The 20,410-nt window shown below is 27.2% G+C and overlaps 2 protein-coding genes across 5 annotated transcripts in view; both read left to right on the top strand.

Moving 5' to 3' along the window:
• Window positions 1–5,562, top strand: part of LOC129989373 (sialin-like) — a 43,749-nt gene extending 38,187 nt beyond the window's left edge. For both annotated transcript variants that reach the window (XM_056097873.1, XM_056097874.1), the window contains exons 9-10: window positions 899–984; window positions 3,248–5,562. In XM_056097873.1, coding sequence (XP_055953848.1) covers window positions 899–984; window positions 3,248–3,394 — 233 coding nt within the window. In that variant the 3' untranslated portion in view covers window positions 3,395–5,562. The remainder of the gene's footprint in view (window positions 1–898; window positions 985–3,247) is intronic.
• Window positions 5,563–13,286: 7,724 nt separating this feature from the next.
• Window positions 13,287–20,410, top strand: part of LOC129989374 (sialin-like) — a 40,494-nt gene continuing 33,370 nt past the window's right edge. For 2 of the 3 annotated variants that reach the window (XM_056097877.1, XM_056097875.1), the window contains exon 1: window positions 13,287–13,460. In XM_056097877.1, the coding sequence (XP_055953852.1) occupies window positions 13,391–13,460 (70 nt within the window). In that variant the 5' untranslated portion in view covers window positions 13,287–13,390. Of the gene's footprint in view, window positions 13,461–16,434; window positions 16,512–20,410 lie in introns of those variants that run through there. The other variant, XM_056097876.1, reaches the window with a different exon arrangement.

Below are 20,410 nucleotides of genomic sequence, written 5' to 3'. Positions count from 1 at the left end.
TAAATAAATAAAATCAACTTCCATATTCCCGTTTTTAATCAATAAATAAAATATTTATTGTTAATTAATAAGAATTAGCAAAGCCATCTTTGAAAATATTTTTTGAATCTAGTAACAATGGACTTCTTCAAGATTACTCTCGTGTTATCCAGTACGTCTTTCTTCTGTGTTGGAATCCACAAAGATAACACATGGATTTCGACCCATATTACTTTTCTATATATTCCTTTCTATTAAATTATCCGAACTTTTGAAATTCTAGAAATGCTTATCTGAAGTTAATAATAAAATTATCTAATAATTAACTAGATAACTCATAAAATAACATGTGATAATTTATAAAAGAAAATGCATTGAGTAACATGGTGATCGTATGTACTTAAAAGATTGAATCTAATGACTTACAAAGTGAAAATAATAAATATTCAATAATGTATAGTATATTTATAGTATAAGATTATAATTATGGCTGAATATTTAGAATCAATATGCTGATTTTTTTTCATTCACATTTTATGACTGAATATTTTGTTACGTATAAACATTCATTACGTAACCAACAGTTTTAATATATAACCCTTTTTAAACTTTTGTAATCGACAAAAAAAAAAAAAAAAAAAAAAAGACTTAAAAATTAAAACTCGAACAAAATTATAAAGTTCGTTATATAATTCGTTCTTCAAAACATTTTTAATACATGTCATCAAATGACTCGTAGGCAAATAGATATGAAAATAAATTTAGTTTCGTAAAAGAAAAAAAAGAAGAAAAAAGTCAGTCAGTAAGTTCAATAGATCAACGAACTAATTCTTATAATTAACCAAAATCGGAATCTAAATAACATTTTTAGTAATTAAAAGTCTATTTCTGTATTAAAAAAAATCTTGTATTGTTTTAGGCACATTATATGGAATTTCGAACACCATTGGTAGTTTTAGTGGAGCTATAGGTCCAACATTTACTGGATACTTCTTGGACAAAGGCGTAAGAACTTTTTCCTTCCTTTATAGAACATGAGTGCTGTGTATGGTAAAGTTGTACATATATTTATAACGGTTGATTTAAATCAATGCGAAGATTTCTAATTCACACGAGGAATGTCAGTCAGAACTTGAAAAGTTTGGATCGTTGTTGATGTCACAGGTATCTGAATCGGGTACATGAATTAAATTACATAGGTATATGAATTATTTTAATTACCTGGTCTGTGGATCCACGTTGAATAGGGTACAGGAATTAAATTACACGGGCATATGAATTAAATTATTTTATTAACCTGGACTATGGATCCATGTTGAATAGAGAAAAGGAATTAAATTACTTGGGTACAGGAATTAAGTTATTTTATTAATCTGGTCTGCGGATCCATCACAAATCGTCTATAAGATTTAAATTTCTCGGGTATATGTATTAAATTAACTTATTAATTTGATCTACGGATCCATGTTGAATAGGGTACATGAATTAAATTACATGGATATATGAATTAAATTATTTTATTAATCTAGTCTATGGATCCATGTTGAATTGGATATATGAATTAAATTTCACGGGTATATGAATTAAATTATTTTATTAACATGATCTATGATTCATGTTGAATCGGATACATGAATTAAATTATACTGGTATATGAAATAAGTTATTTTATTAATTTGGTTTATGGATCTATGTTGAATAGGGTACATTAATAAAATTGCAGGACTATATAAATTACATTATTTTATTAGCCTGACTTATAGATCCATGCTTTTAAATATAGCTATCAATCTTTATCAATGGTAGAGTTTTCCTTAGAAGGAAAAAACAAAGGTACCGAAATCAATTTCGAGTTGAAATTCAGAATTTTATTAAAGCACCTTAAAAAAACTCATTAAAGGAGTAAAACACAATAGCCAGCCAATTCTGAAAAAATGAATTTAAAAATTTTCTGCAGACTTCTCTATCAATAATTTGTCAATGTTGGCTAGTGGCGAAGCTACATTCTTAGTACTGTGTCAGTTTGCAGCCTTGGTTCCGAAATTATGCATTTCTTCAAATTTATAATTTTAAAACAACTTTTTGGACGAATTTTATAATTTCTCTTTGTATAGTTCGCATACAAGAAATTAAAAAAAAATTAAAGAATTGAAAACATTTTTCAAATTTAACTTTCAAGGAAGACAGTTAACAGAATTCTTTTAACAGTGTTTTGTAACAGTGTATTTCGGTGTGTTGTGGCAGTAATAATTTATATAAGGCGAATTAGTTTTCTATATTAAATAACAATAGAATTATGCAGAAATTATAATTTAAACTCTCACCTTTTATGAAGGACAGTTGGCTTATTTACGAGTTCGGCCGAGATTTCTTCCTCACTCAAATTGTTGTAGTAGGATCAAATTCAATTAAAATTAATTATTACGCTGGCAGTATAATTATTGTAATAGATAAAAATTATTTTACGATTATAGATTTTTAGGGGATTTTTTTTTGTTATTCCAATTTATTTTGAAAAAAAAAAAAAAGGAATTTATTTGTATGCAAATAAAAATTTTAAATCCTTTATCTAAGTATTATACGATCTAATTCATAAACAATATCACAGTTATTGAAATCCATATTATATTCATCCATATAAATATGGCGAATTTTTTGCTCCAAAATATTAAAATGTATTCAAAAACATTCTTTTTTAGTAATTAATATGCAAGTTTCCTCCATGCAGATGTCTGTTTACGTAATAAATTAAAAAACCACATTTCTTGACTGAAAGTTAAACTTAATGAAGCCCCAAATGTAGTCAATTTAATAACTAAAATAATAATCAGAATCCCGTTCCAATACATTAACAAAGAAAAAATATAGAGGCTCTATTAAAATGGAATACGATATATTTAGAAAGGCAAGTCATTATAAACGAAGAACTTTGCAAATAAATTGCTTATTATTTGCAAGAAATAAGCATTCTATAAAGAAAAGAATTTCTGCTATATGGATTCGACGACTACACATTGTGAAATTAATTGAATATTTTTGAAATATAGACCTCATTATATTTTTCGAACTTGTCTATATCTCATATATTTTAGTTTTTTTTTTCAGTTTTCAGTAATTCAACTCCTCAGTTACTTCTGGACAAAACAGCATAGGAAGTACCTTAGAATTAATCAATAATTTTTTCCGAAGCATATCCAATGTCAATTAGCAGATACATATATGGGAAAAAAATTCACCCCGTAATTCCCTTCTTTTTATCTATTTTTAGGAGACTATAAAAAACTGGAGCTATGTTTTTTACATCACATCTGCTGTGTACCTCATCACTGCTATTTTCTATGATATCTTCGCATCAGCTGAACTACAATCGTGGGGTATTAAAAAAGAAAAGAAGCATAAGGAAGACAAAAAATAAAGTTTCCCATTATAATTTTGATCTGGATTTTCATATTCAGATGAAATTCAATTTTTATGGACATTAGTAGTAAAAAACTGGTGTACAACAAAATTATTAAATGAAGTGTACATCCAGGATATTAATGATGAATTTTTAATTGTACATAGTAGATTCTGTATAAATGAGTTCCTATCATGTGACTGAAATATTATTATTGTTTTTTTCATATTATTAAATATTTTAATCTGTAGTATTATTATCAAATTTGGTTGTTGATCTTTTTAAATTTGAAGTATACAAATACATTACAGGAACAAACGCCCAAGAAAGGTAAATAAATGACTCTATTAAAAAATTGAATTATAGTTTTACATCAAACATGAATGAAGAATGCTGAGAGAATGTAAAACATGATGTAATTCAACATTAATTAGACTATAAAGCTTCAGGGAAAGTTTTTTTTTTCCTATAAAAATAAAACAATGGAAAGAATTCAATTAATTCAACATTAGCAATTGAAAACATGCCATTAAAGAAAACGCTTACTATATAATTAATTGTATCTTCCAATCATTTTGACATACTTTGAATAACATGTTCAAAGAGGTTTTTGAAGTGGTCTTCTATCACCTCAAGAATGATTTTGGCTTGTTTGGACGAACAACAAGGATGGACGAACAACAAATATGGACGATCAACAAGACAATGTTCCTAGACATTACATGAATTTTTTCATGAAATTCATATCCAGTGAATTCAATAGTTACAGGGCAACATGAATAAATTCGATGGTTAAGGCAGTTCTACACAGCACTTGCGCACTTACAGAGACGCTATCAAGCATGATCCAAAAGTTAGCCATCACCAACAGCAGTACGGAGCAAGTAAACATGTAAGCAGCAGAACAAGAGCAAGGTACATTGTAGGGGTTATAATCTCATGTATAATCATGTGGTCATTGACTCTACTACATGCCAATTCCATGATTCTGGAAGAGCCTTGGTGGCTCCTTTCTCCTATATTCTTTGGATGGTGAAACTACCAATTCCTTGTCATATTTAACAGTGGGTTCTTCACAAGACATTGTACCATTTCTGAGTTACAAAGAGAACATTAACCCCTTGTCCTCATCCAGTGGTGATGACCATTGTAAACAAGAGCTAAATCTGCAAAGTGAGGCACTCATTATAGGACTTCGAATATATTGCCTGGTCTTCTAAAACTGCTTTGTAAGAAATTTCAAGAACATTCGAACCATTTTTGCTGAGATATTCTGGAACTTTCTCTTCATAAACTGTGCATTTTTTTAATCTTCACGGGTAGAAAGGATACCGTTATTTATTGTCTGTAATGGTTATTTTTTATTGTTAGGAATAAGTATAGATCATTTTAAACTGTCGTACTGAGAGGAGGATTTTCTAGCTAGATTCTGCTTTTTGACTACCTATTTGAAGCAACAAGTGAATAAACAACTGAATATAATTATTATTTTTAATTTATACATACCTCTAATCATGTTTATTAGAATTTATAAACAACTATATACAGGTATATACTTACAGTAAATAAAAGAATTCTAAAGGAATAAATAATTATATTCAATACTGCTTGAATCAATAAATATACTGCCAATAAATTTGAAAAATCTAATTTTTTTTACAATAGTTCAATATTATTTTATAAAACATATTTGATTTTAACAAAAAAATATTTTATTTTTGGAGATAGATTCAAAATGACCGAGTTATGAAGTTTTGAAAGAAGTTAAATATTCTAGACCATTTCAATGGTTGCCTTGAAAAAGATTCATTTAATAGCCAATAAACAAGTGAGGCTTGATTGATTCAGCCGTTGATTAATTTAATAGAATGAAATTCAAAGCTTCATAAATAGGCTGATTTTTTATTGTAAAAGTGAGAAATAAAAACATCTTAGTAGGTTAAAATAATTTTGACATGTGTGATTAATATTACAGGAGAACTGCATAAAAATTTAGATTTTGCATTTTATTTTTCAGTAGACATTTATTTATCAAGTCAAACAATTGAATAAAAAAACCCTTAACGCCATTAAGAGTAATTTTCGAACTGGAAGCAAATGCTTATTTCTATTGTTTTAAAAATTAGCTGTTGGATCACGATTAGATTGGGCATCTTATATGTTGAAATATATTGCATATATGTTCTTTTCTGGAGTAATTAATAATAAAAAATGTTTTAACATAAATATATAAAACATTGTATTTTTTGTTCTAAACTTTATTATTCGTTTTCTTCATCTTCAAAATTAACATTAATTAATTCATACGATTGATGTATTTAATTCGATTTAATTTCTTTTGACATCTTAAAAAATTAATCTTCGATTCACAAAATTTCAAATACTAATAATTGAATTTTCTTTATTCAGCACATAATTAAAAAATAATTTTCTTATTTATCAATAAATTATTCTCATTAAAGTGAATAATTATCTACTCAACGAAGGAAAATATAATGTTCATTATTTTACGAAGTTAATTTTTACATGATTCGAAATTAAATATTTTGTTCCACGCTTAAAAATAATGTTTCAATACGATGCATTTTTAATTTCCAGCTTTTACTTAATTATGATATTTATTTATTAATTTAATTTCCTATTGTTCATTAATCATTTATTTCGTGCCGGACGATATTTATTTTCTAAGACATATAAATTTTTAAAATATAAATTTTTGTATTTATTTTTACAACTAATTTTTTTCATAGAAATTTGTAATGGAACAGTTGAAGGAATATTTGATCAATATTTTGAGCGGAATAAAAATATTTTTAAACACGGTTTATTCTATTTGTTGGGGTTTAAGTCTGATATTTCTGTTTTTTTTCCTTCATAATTTATTCTTCATTTTAAAATAAAAAGAAATTTTATTGACAAATAAAAAAAATCGAAAAAATTATTTTATAAATCGCATTTAAACAATCACTTATTGTTTATTCATTTATTTCTTTTTATAAAGGGTTAAAAAAAACGAAAAAATATTCATTAGGAACGATAGAAACAAAAGCATAAGATTTTATGCTTTTGTTTATTGTGTTATCAGCGAATGATATTCTTAACTTTGGAATTATTTGCTTCTATTTATTCTGTTTATAATCTAGAATTTATATGTTTATGTGCCCTGTCATGATATAGAATTCCCCTGAATGGTAAAAGATAATTAAATAAGTAAACATATCTTTTGAAAATTCAGCTATGAAATTTCAGTGGTGTTTGAAAATAAGAGATATTTTAAATTATTCTTTACAAATTAAATTTTTTTTATGAAACTTACCGATTATATCAGTTTTAGGAGACTTAATAATTATAAAATCATTAGATTGTTGAAAAAAATCATTACCTTAACGCAATTAGGATATTTTTCAATAAGACAAAATCTTCAAAATTACTTATTTCTTATTAGTCGCCTCTGGCGACAAGATGATTCACAAGGAATACTGGTTATATTTCATTTCGTATAAATCATTTAAATGTAATTTCATGTCTGTGACTTCTTAAAATTGTTTGATATTAAAGCCTATTACTTTAAATGTGATACTAGGTAAAATCCTAGTTTAATATGCTCCTTTTTTCAATAAGGATACCACCAGGGCCAAGTCACCAATCAAGATGGCTGACCATATAAAAAAATGTTGTGAAACAGTTACAGTTGCCTACCATTTTTATTAAATTGATCTAACCTTTTTATTAAATTGATTTATTGATCAGAATAATTTTAGCTAAGAACAATTCTTTTTGAATTGTTATGAGTCACATTTGGTGAATCGTTTTGAATTTTGAAATAACGAACTTTTGCAAACCAGAAGAAATTTGAAGAAACTAATATACTTACTCGGTTCAACAAATTCTTCAATGGAACGTTTCCATAGAAAAAACAGCAGAGTTCTTCAGCGATGCAAACGTCGTTTTGTCGGCGCCATATACATTTTGAAATTTACAAATACAATATTCCTCATAATATTTGCGATCATAATATTTCGGATTATCTTAATCATCAGAATCATGATCACTGAACACTCATAGACTTCTGGAATAATCACGGGAAAATCACGAAAAGTACAACAGATCGTAAAGAATTCTGTTAGGATAATATGAAAATAAAAAACTGTGAAATAAAGACAAACGATTAAAAAAAAAACTCGAGCTGATGATGTCGAGCTGACGAGTTTTTTATTTTCTGTTCTGACAAAATTTGTAAACAGACGATTTAGACGATTAGAATAAAATGATTCAATAAGAATGGTAAAAGAATAAAAATTATCTGTTCATAATTCACTTTAAAAATAGCACCGAATGGTTTATGGGCAGTAATAATACTTTCAATTATAAAATGTAATTTAATAAAATTCTTTAATGGATGTTTATTTGTTAATTATTTTTAATTTTCATTTCTAACAAAAGTGCTGTAGCATAAGTAGTACAACGCAACAGTACGTCAATTGCAAACAAATCAATAATAGGATTACTAGGAAAATTTTTCAGTTTGCTTTTTTGGGTTACCATGTCGCCGACAAACTCGGATGCACACTAAACTAGGATTCAACCGTTACTTAAATTTTATTTAGTGTATATATGAAAATTTTTAATGAAAACAGACTTATAATATCAAAGTGCTATTGAAAACAAATATACGGGCTATCTATTTTCTAAATTTTGTGATATTGCAACTTTCTTTTTTTTAAAAACATCTTGTAAACTATACAGATATTAAACAGATATTTTCTTCATTAGCTTTTAACAATGGAAGAAGATCGTCCGATTATATATTTTATGAAAAAATGAGAGAAGTTTAAACTTCATAATAAAAAAGCAAATAAAATTTTGAAAAATGCCACAATTCAGGAAAAATTCATAATATTATTAAATTGTTATCAATAAAAAGAGAATTTTTTGTATATTGAAATAGTATGTAAAATCTACTTTTTGACAATATTTTTGGAAGTTAAAGCAGGGAAACATCAAAATTTAGCCGAGTTTTTAATTAATTAAAATTTTAATTCAAATAAAAAAACCGCTCTGAAGTGCACATTCCTACTTTCAAGGTATACATGAGCTAAATTTGGTAGCCTGCCTTTTTTGTGCAGCACCAACACACACACACACACACACACACACACACACACACACACACACACACACACACACACACACACACACACACACACACACACACACACACACACACACACACACACACACACACACACACACACACACACACACACACACACACACACACAATAATCGTTTTTGTTAATAGAGATTTAATTTCTGCTCTTCATTGATGGCAATATAAAAAGATTAATAGCCAATAAATGAATTGGATGGAAGCCAAATAAAAGACACATGATCAATTTTTTTAAAGCAATAATTTCATTGTTGGCTCAGACATGAATTTCTTAGAATTAATGTTGATTTTTTTTCATTTAACATACACTACCATCTTTCTTAATTTTTTTAACAAGAAGGCAAAAAATGAATTTTTTGTAATTAATAATGAAGAAAATTAAATAATTTTTCTTGTTATTGTTATGAACATGAGACCATTCATGTGTTTCAGATTTGAAAAAATTCACTTTATCGACTGGAAAATATGTAATCCTTAAGATATCCGCCATATTCGGTATTAATTGTGAAAAATTCTGTTTTCTTCCTTGTAGCAATTTGGGAAAACTGAAAAATCTGGTATCGCTTGTTCAACGATGAATTGTGCTATATCTTTTGATAAGAAAGAATATTATTCCTTTGATAGCATCATTTTGTGACAAAATTTGAAAGTTTGTGTGTATAATACGTAGATCAACCACCATTTACCTATTTGAGTTTGTAATTGTTTGAAAGAAATGTTTACTTGCTGAATAGGAATAGTTATCTGATTTTACACTGACAAATAAATATACAAAAAATACTTTCTGCCTCGTAATAATTTTTAATATGGTTAAAAATGATTGCCCACTACAGTTGCTAAGTGCCCACTACAGCTAGATTACTAATCTTATTTTGAGCGAATACTGCTTATTCATTCATAAGCAAAAATGAGTTACAGAGTTTAAAATTTGAAATTCTACCAGGATATACATTTAATCATTGAGATTTATTGCTCCATTGATCAGGTCAGAGAGACAATACTTCTCATTTAGAGGGTACCAGAGATACTTGTTTCTAGCATGATTTTCTCAAATTATGATAGTTTGGTAATTTTTAAGTGCCATATCTTTTTAAAAATTTGGTCATATTATTTATCGCAAATTATTATATTCTAATTTAATAAACAACAACAACAACAATTGTAATGATGGTTAGGTAAATACGTTTTGGAAGCCCCCCGCCCCCCAAATCCAACCTTTTCTTTTTCATGTCTTTATAGATTGGAGGTTTACACTTGAAAGAATAACGAATTAAAATATTGCTGTGGTTTAAGCCTATTTCAATCTATAATTGGATATGCGAAATTTTTCAATATCATTATTTCTTTAGATTATTTGGAAAAAAGTGGAAATAGGGTTACTTAACCCTAAGAGAAATTTTCAAAGCGAGAATTTATTTCAATAGATACCTTTGACATTTACTGCTATTGCTTCAGTAATGCAATTGGATTATAAGTTTACTGCTACTCATAAAGAAGGCAGAGAAATAGTAAGAACGATAGATTTTATAAAAAAGTTGAATTCTGAAAATGTTGACAGATTTTTGAAACTATAAAATAAAGAATTTCGTCATTCATTAAAATACTAGATTAGTGAATATCTTTAAAACGAAAAAAACTGAAAACTACGGAAATTTATTTGACGAACCGGAACAAGTTATTTACAGCTTGTTCTTATGGGTCAAATTTTGAATTTTAACTAGAAATAAGTATTTTGTTGTTTAATGTAATTAAAAGTCATTTTTGATTCATGGTTATTTTCATAATATACATGGGTATATTAATGGTATCAAATGTACGACACCTCCTGGTTAGAGACCAATGGTCAATGGTCAGAGGTAATGTTATGTCACCAATCACTGTGTAAGAATAAAAAATAAATAATTAAAAATGTGAACATTGTGATCTTTCAAAATACGAAATAAATACAAAACCAAACAGAATTAATGCCAGAATTCTTAAAAGAATTTTCATCTTATAAATTAAATCAAACAAAAATTAATATCTATAATGTGTCTAAGGGGAAGCTAAGGGATTTGCTAAAAAAAATATATATATACTTTTTGTATTGACTGTGACTATTGAATATTGACTATTTTGTAGACCGCTTGTAATATTTACGTAATTAAAAAATAATATAACTCCTCCAAATACTAACATTATCACACATCATTCCATAAATGAATAGCTTAGAGCTCCATTTAGATGCTCCAACCAACCTCAAAATTTATAGCATCATATTTATCAAGTTTCCATATCAGAAAGGATAGCTTTTACAGGAGACATACGTAAGTCCACGCATGAAGCGAATGTTTAGAGGACTGAATCGCGAAGCTGGTTTATTTCCGGTTCGAATCCGAACCTCTAGCATCAAAATAGTGCGATTTTCCTTAATTTATTGAATCCGACACCCGATGTTATCGATATTTTTTTGGAAGAAATGCAAAAGGAAGGGAAATTATTAAAAAATTATGGCCAATGACTGTGCAAGTTCATTAAAGTTAAAAGCAACTACATCATCTGCTTATTTCGTAAACTATAAGGTTTTTACGTCTTGCAATATAGTTAAATGTTGATGACTGATATTCCAAAATGAAGTCATAAATATTAAGTAATGATATCAAACATAAATATATTCTATATGAAAACATAAATATATTATACTAAATATTCTCGATATTCTATAATATCATAGATAAACATACTTAAAATAGGCCGCGGTGGCCTGCTGGTAAGGTCCTGGCTTCGGAACCGGAAGGTCTCAGGTTCGAGACCCGATTCCACCGAAGAACCGTCGCGTAAGGGGGTCTGTTGCATGTTAAATCCGTCATGACCAAACGTCCTCGCGCTGGTGTGGTGTGGAGAGGGGGGTGCCAGCTCAGGTGTCGTTCTCGTCATCTGACCGAGGTTCAAAATTAAGAGATCCGACCCAAAATAGCCCTCGTGTTGCTTCAATCGGGACTTTAATATAACTAAACCAAACCAAACATACTTGAAAAATTTTTTGAACAGGATGGTTCCCAAAATATTTTTTTTTTTCAAATAAATAAATTAATGCTACAGTTAGATTTTTTCAGGGAATTTATAATTAGGGTAATAGAGTTTGTAATAAGACAAATTCTTTAGTACATTTCGGAACATTCTGTCCTTTTTGTTCATTCTGTTTGAAGAAAGTCGGGACCTTGAATTCTCGCCAGGTATCTATTATATGTATAGAAATCGTACACAAGAACTGTTATCCTAGCTTTCACTATTTCAATATCACGATTTATTGTATCAAAAATTCTTTCTTTGATATACTACTTACAGATGAAATAAATAAAGTATATCTTGAGAGAGTGGAGACCATGATGTAGTTTATTCCTTCCAATGAATCTTTTAAGAGATTTTTAATCAAGATCCGACGAATATAAAAAGCCTATATAGATCTATTGAAAGGGTTTTCTATAATATGAAACCAAAAAATGAAATGCTTTTTTCCCCATCAGCATCATATCTTTAAAAATAAGCTTTTGATTTGTTTATCTCGAACGCTTGAAGTCCAATTTCTCGGTGATTTGCATGATAAAAAATTAAGTCAAGGGCCATGAAATAATAAAAATTTTGCATTAATGTCTTTAATAATTAGTATTAACTTTTTGTGATTATCAACTCGCTGTTGTTTAATTATAGTAACATTACGCTTCAAAACAACACAAAAACCATAATGAAACTAACTTTATAAATGTGAATCCTGGTCAGATGACGAGGATAACACCTCAGCTCTCTCTACCAAATTATCGTAAAATTTCGGATAAGACAAATACAACTAATTTTATCAGCTGATAACTCTGTACGAATTCTTTTTTTAACTTAGACTAAAGTTCTAGCAGAATATTTATAATTTAAAAGGAATAATGAATTAAGAATATTGAATTCTTTTCTTCAATCAAAATCATTTTTTATATTTATTTTCTTATCTATTTTTCGCTTTAAATTATATGAAATGAATGCTTTTCTCACTATACAAATAACTACAAAGCAACAATTCTTCGCTGCAACTCGCTGGAATTCTTAGAATTAACAAACTCTGAAATTCTATCTCTTCTTATAATATTAATAGTAGTACTTCAAGCTATTAATTAAATATTACTTACTAGGCAATAACTAATGTAGAATATATTTGTTTTTTAATTAAAATTTAAATATTTTATTTATTGGTTTAGATTTTTTATGAGAATACCACTTCATATTTGTGACAAGGATTAAAATCCAACAGGTGGTACTAATCAGAGTGTCAACTTCTGATAATTCTTCATAACTGCTTTTCTTTTTAATACTGAGAACATTTTATAACTGTTATTTTTTTACTGCCTATAAAATATTCATTGATATGTCACAGCTACTGAAATGATTATTGATTATTCCATAATAAGTGAATTGCAGTTACAATCATATTAACTGTGCTGTTAATTACCACTTGTTAAATTCATTATATAATATTCCTCATATGATAACTGAATCACATTTGACATTGGTTCTAGTGATACCAATTGAATTCTTATATTATAAGCAGAGCATAAAATCAAGTTTTATATACTAGTATACATGTGGAATATGACAAATTAGCTTGTCATGTTTTATGACAAGAAGATTTCGCCAACTCATTCGCAAGTTGTGCCTCTAACGTATCATAGAATTTATCATTTATTGCATTTCATGCACGTTTCATTACGTGGAACTTTTAAAGGAAATTTTGTATGTAACAGAAAAAATTACGAATACCTTTGAGTTTCCGCTTTTTTTTTTTTATTCGAGAGCGGATTATTTTTAATGGACTTTTCGAAATGGTGTTCGTTTCATTGAAGGAATTGCAAATTATGGATTCTGAAAAAATGCAGGGCAGAGTTTCTGAAGGTTAGTAATAAAAGATAATTAGTTTTTTCAAATAAAGATGAAGGTTAAAAGTTGTAATAATATAAATTTTGACAGCCGCATAGTAAAATTTATTATATTGTCATTTACTTTGTTTATTTGTATATTGAAAGGCGTATTTCTATTTAAAATTATATTTTTATCTTGTATTGTTAATTCTATGTTTGCGTTATATGCTCGCTTTATGTTATGATTCCATAGTGATGCTATTGATAACTTCGTTCTTTATGGTTTTATCCTTTCGGTTGTGTGGTGTGGCAGTTTGAAGAGTGGAGGGTACAGCGTCATTAATGTCATATGACACAGTACAAAATTTGAAAATTCATTCATGTATTTTAGTTCCTTCATACATTTTAAAAATACAGATATTAAAGAAAGCCTATATTATGTAGACTATCTCTTTTAGTTTAGAATGCCTTTTCTTTTCAACGGTAAATGAAAGTCACAAAATCTCGTCTATATTAGTTATGATACTTCACCAGCAAAGATGATTGATTTTTAAGATATAACTTGAAATACTGCTTTGTTTTATTACGATAAGTTAAGATACTTTTTTGTAAATCATAAATAAAATTTCACAAAACAAACCTTCCAGAACAATTCCAGTGGAAACTTTAACGGGTTTAAAATTATAACGAATTATTAGCTCAATTTTATTGAAAGTTTGCAATTACATCAAACATTCTATAAATTGAAAACTATTAAGAAATTTTGAAATTGAAGATAAGGTAACAATATTCTGAATAATTTGATACTGTCCGCTTTCACTGTTTAGGATTGGCTTGTTAGCTGGGAAAAGTGTAAGTGGTTCATTTCATTTAAATATTTTATGCATATATCTTGGTATTCACAGTTAGCTCAATAAAGCAATTTTAATTATAAAGTCAGACGAACAGCCTATTTCAGTACCCATACACATGTTTTGTTCATATTATGCATGAATCTTTCTTATTATTGCTAATCTCGTAATGCTTCATAATGTCTCAGTCACATGAAAAAAAAGCATCTCTCTTAATCATATAATATATAATTATTTGTTGCCATACGCTGTGATATAACTTCACTTTTTTGTTCTTCATGAAAAATGCGTAGTTGAAAAATTAATTGCGATATTCCAAATTTTTAAAATTTAGTAACGGAAACCTCATTCAACAATAGAAAAAAAAAGCCTGTGATTAAAAATCTGTAGAACCAATGAAAACGGTTTGAGTTTACTACAGTAAAAAATATTGTTGCAAAATTTATTTTAAAATATCTTTAAAAATGTATTAAAATTAGAAAACTGATATGTCAATTTCAACTTTGATTCATGTTGATATCAAAGAAAAGACAATATTTAGATCGTGCAAAAATCATTTTTGTGATATAATATTCATAAAAGTTATATGCGAAAAACTTTTATTTAATATTTAATAAGTAGAAATTCAAATCCTGATTTAAAGAAAATTTTTTCTTTGTGTACATTCTCGCCGTCTAAAATATGTTTTTGCAGAATTTTAAAGGGTATGCGAGAAAGTTTTGTGGAGACCACTCTCTCTGGTTTAACTTTTTAGTATCTAGAATCCAGATACTTTTCTTCTCTTAGTCATTACTGTCATATCATCAGGGCTCAAAATGCAAATAATTGATTGTGAATATTTGATTAAACATTAAAGAAGATTTGAATATCACTGTGCTGAAGTCCTGGCATAGGAATGGTGCCTCTTGCCCGGGATCTGGGCGTTCCTGGTTCGAGTCCAGGTTCGGGTATGGCTTTTCTTCTTCTGTGTTCTATCTATGAGGTGTGTAAATGTGCCTCCCTGTATAAAGGGGCTGTGCAAGCGAATGTGACGCATGAAGTAGCTAAGTCGTATTCTTGGTCCTTGTTGGCGCTATTGAATAAACAAGAGAATCTCATTCGTCTGAAATCGATAACAATTAACTGGCGGTGGGCTTATAAAGTGCCATAAGTTACAACACAACAACAAATATCACTGTTGTTAAAAAGTGAAAATGTGAATGTAGATAACAATATCAGCAGGAAACAAGAATGTTTTTACCCTGAACAAATAAATACGCACAGCGAAAATATTTTTAAAATAATAAGTTATCTTCATATGCATTGGTATTCCGTTGAGTGCGCCTTGCTTCATGAAAATTATTTACTTCAACTTATCTTAAATTTTACATTATTTAAATTTTATTTTAAGTAGCAGTAGCAATGAAGAGATCTACAAATATTAATACATCACGTATTAAATCAAAGAAATATTGTGTATTAAACACCAATGAAAATCTAGCAAAATAATTCTCTGTCACAAATATTAAAATGATAGAAAATAAATACTACATTATCATTTAGATGTTTAGAAAGGGAAAAACGAAAAGGTGTACAATATGTCATTTTCAAAATCATATAATCAAATTTATCGATTTAATAAATATTTCAAATGTATAATATTTCAAAATTTGAATATGTTTCGAGAGTTAATTTTTTGATTGAATTAAATAGAAAACATTTCCTTTTTTAAATTACTCAAAAGTTTCATTTTATTTTGATATTACATATACCGTTATCTTAAAATTAAGTAATCAACTCTCACAATTAGAACAGAGTAAATTAAACTACGAAAGAAAAAAGTATAAGTAGTTTGATAATGATTTCTGACACAATTACATACTCAGTGAACGAACCGTGAAATATGGATGAGACTACTAATTATTCTTACTGTATTAAAGTAGTATTAGTTTCTTGTCAATGTCTCAGAAAATTTACCGTCTCAATACATTTTTATTAGTCTACAATTAACAGTACGATCGCAGGTGTTTCATTCATGTACGGGAATTGTGAAACATCAGCGAAACGTTCTGATTCTTACATTATGTGTTTTCAAGTACAGAGCCTTGAATAAGAAAAAAAAAAAAAAATTCTGCTGTAGCGGAATAATATTTCACTTATTTACCGGCAATGCTTCGAACTTATCCTTATTTTGATGACAATGTGTAAAATTATTTTGACGATGAAGTATCTTATTTTAGATTATCAGAATTCAAGTAAGTTTTTTTCCTTAAATTTATGTTTTTACGCATGATAAATTTAGTTGATAGATGATAATGAACTATGGAATGATATTGCATATTCAGGGTAGTTTGTTTAAACGGCGGTAAACTGCAATGCAGGTGGTTTGCATTGAAATAATATTAAAATTAAAGTAATTTTTAATTATTGTTTGATATGAATGTACTATTTATTAAAAGATATTGTCAATTTTATTATCTGGCATAAATATTCAACTAATAAAATATATGTATAAAAAGAAAGAATCTAAATATTATTCTAAAAATTAAAATTTACAATTAAAATTTTCAATAAAAATAATTTGTCATACCCATATAATCTGCTATCATTGAAAAGAGGGTCTTAATTTTTTCTTTATTCTGTATTATTGAGCCTTTATTTGTGTTTACTTACCAGATATGCAGAAATAGAATATTCTTAGACTACTTTAAAAATTAAAGATATCACTTTTGTTTAATTTTTTTACTTCCTGTTTTCATAATTGCAATATTATATAGTAAAAGGTATAATATTTTGTATAACAGTCTTATAATTGGTTTCAATTTGTCCATTTGTCCCTTTTCTTTAACCATAATTCTTTTTACCTATTAGGTAAATCACAATTTACCTATTAGATAAATTAATATCACAAATTTTCTTAATATGTTATCTGAAAGAGTTTTCTTTTATGTTCTCAAAATCATTTCTATTTTATGTCTATGATAATTAGAAAAGATTAGATACTATTTAATTAAAATGATTAAATCTTTAAAAACCAATGTTTATCTATTTGATTTATTTTGTCATACACTAGATATTATTTCGAAATTTTCTTTATATGAATTTCTTTTTTTTGTTCCAAATTTAGGTAATTTTGAATCACTAAAGTATCGTGAATTTGCATTGATGCTCTAATTTCTGACAATAAATGCATGGAAAGTATTTGAATCATATGACAAATATTAACTGATTACAGTATTACCAAGTTAATTAAATTGCATTTTCAAGTTGAAAAAAAGGATAAAATGTCGGAATCTACTGATATATCGCAAATTATAATGCATACTTATTATAGAAGAGAAAAAGATACAGAAAAGAAATTTCCGAAATTGAAAATTTAAAGAAATGAATTGTTCAAGGAAAAGAAAAAAAATTTACTAACCTAGAGAGTTTTGAAGAAAAATTCTTATTCATCTCATTAAAAATTTAAACAAAAACTTTAAGTCCATTTTTCTTAAAATGTGATATTTCCAAAAATTTCCATTTGTCAAATAGTACTATCAATATTAGTCCGAAATTTGGAGAGAATTTACTTCATAATTCCGTTTCGAAAATGAACCAAAATAAAAGCATAAAGAGAGACTTTGTAAAGTTATATAAACTTTAAGCATTAAAAGAAGGTCATAATTCCAAAACCCTTTATGATTCTGCTCTAAAACTCTTGCAATTTGAAAAATTTTTGTAAAAAGTCAAAATTTCTAAACGTTTTATGATTCTACACTAAAACTCTCGTAATTTGCAAGAATTTTGAAAAAGTTCAGAATTACAAAGCTATCTATGATTCCACACTAAAAGTCTTTTAATTTGCAAGAATTTTGAGTTATTTATAAGTCAAAATTCCTAAACTATATATGATTCTACACTAAAACTCTTGTAATTTGCAAGAATTTTGAAAAAGGTCAGAATTACAAAGCTATCTATGATTTCACACTAAAAATCTTTTAATTTGCAAGAATTTTGAGTTATTTATAAGTCAAAATTCCTAAACTATATATGATTCTACACTAAAACTCTCGTAATTTGCAAGAATTTTGAAAAAGTTCAGAATTACAAAGCTATCTATGATTCCACACTAAAAATCTTTTAATTTGCAAGAATTTTGAGTTATTTATAAGTCAAAATTCCTAAACTATATATGATTCTACACTAAAACTCTTGTAATTTGCAAGAATTTTGAAAAAGGTCAGAATTACAAAGCCATCTATGATTTCACACTAAAAATCTTGTAATTTGCAAGAATTTTGAATTATTTATAAGTCAAAATTCCTAAACTATATATTCTACACTAAAACTCTTGTAATTTGCAAGAATTTTGAAAAAGGTCAGAATTACAAAGCCATCTATGATTTCACACTAAAAATCTTTTAATTTGCAAGAATTTTGAGTTATTTATAAGTCAAAATTCCTAAACTATATATGATTCTACACTAAAACTCTTGTAATTTGCAAGAATTTTGAAAAAGGTCAGAATTACCAAGCCATCTATGATTTCACACTAAAAATCTTGTAATTTGCAAGAATTTTGAATTATTTATAAGTCAAAATTCCTAAACTATATATTCTACACTAAAACTCTTGTAATTTGCAAGAATTTTGAAAAAGGTCAGAATTACAAAGCCATCTATGATTTCACACTAAAAATCTTTTAATTTGCAAGAATTTTGAATTATTTATAAGTCAAAATTCCTAAACTATATATTCTACACTAAAACTCTTGTAATTTGCAAGAATCTTGAAAAAGGTCAGAATTACCAAGCCATCTATGATTTCACACTAAAAATCTTGTAATTTGCAAGAATTTTGAATTATTTATAAGTCAAAATTCCTAAACTATATATTCTACACTAAAACTCTTGTAATTTGCAAGAATTTTGAAAAAGGTCAGAATTACCAAGCCATCTATGATTTCACACTAAAAATCTTGTAATTTGCAAGAATTTTGAATTATTTATAAGTCAAAATTCCTAAACTATATATTCTACACTAAAACTCTTGTAATTTGCAAGAATTTTGAAAAAGGTCAGAATTACAAAGCCATCTATGATTTCACACTAAAAATCTTTTAATTTGCAAGAATTTTGAGTTATTTATAAGTCAAAATTCCTAAACTATATATGATTCTACACTAAAACTCTTGTAATTTGCAAGAATTTTGAAAAAGGTCAGAATTACCAAGCCATCTATGATTTCACACTAAAAATCTTGTAATTTGCAAGAATTTTGAATTATTTATAAGTCAAAATTCCTAAACTATATATTCTACACTAAAACTCTTGTAATTTGCAAGAATTTTGAAAAAGGTCAGAATTACCAAGCCATCTATGATTTCACACTAAAACTCTTGTAATTTGCAAGAATTTTGAAAAAGGTCAGAATTACAAAGCCATCTATGATTTCACACTAAAAATCTTGTAATTTGCAAGAATTTTGAATTATTTATAAGTCAAAATTCCTAAACTATATATTCTACACTAAAACTCTTGTAATTTGCAAGAATTTTGAAAAAGGTCAGAATTACCAAGCCATCTATGATTTCACACTAAAAATCTTGTAATTTGCAAGAATTTTGAATTATTTATAAGTCAAAATTCCTAAACTATATATTCTACACTAAAACTCTTGTAATTTGCAAGAATTTTGAAAAAGGTCAGAATTACAAAGCCATCTATGATTTCACACTAAAAATCTTGTAATTTGCAAGAATTTTGAATTATTTATAAGTCAAAATTCCTAAACTATATATTCTACACTAAAACTCTTGTAATTTGCAAGAATTTTGAAAAAGGTCAGAATTACAAAGCCATCTATGATTTCACACTAAAAATCTTTTAATTTGCAAGAATTTTGAGTTATTTATAAGTCAAAATTCCTAAACTATATATGATTCTACACTAAAACTCTTGTAATTTGCAAGAATTTTGAAAAAGGTCAGAATTACCAAGCCATCTATGATTTCACACTAAAAATCTTGTAATTTGCAAGAATTTTGAATTATTTATAAGTCAAAATTCCTAAACTATATATTCTACACTAAAACTCTTGTAATTTGCAAGAATTTTGAAAAAGGTCAGAATTACAAAGCCATCTATGATTTCACACTAAAAATCTTTTAATT

Source organism: Argiope bruennichi, chromosome 10 (genome assembly GCF_947563725.1).
Source record: "Argiope bruennichi chromosome 10, qqArgBrue1.1, whole genome shotgun sequence".
Lineage (NCBI taxonomy): Eukaryota > Metazoa > Arthropoda > Arachnida > Araneae > Araneidae > Argiope > Argiope bruennichi.
This window is presented reverse-complemented; position numbering and strand designations above follow the sequence as displayed.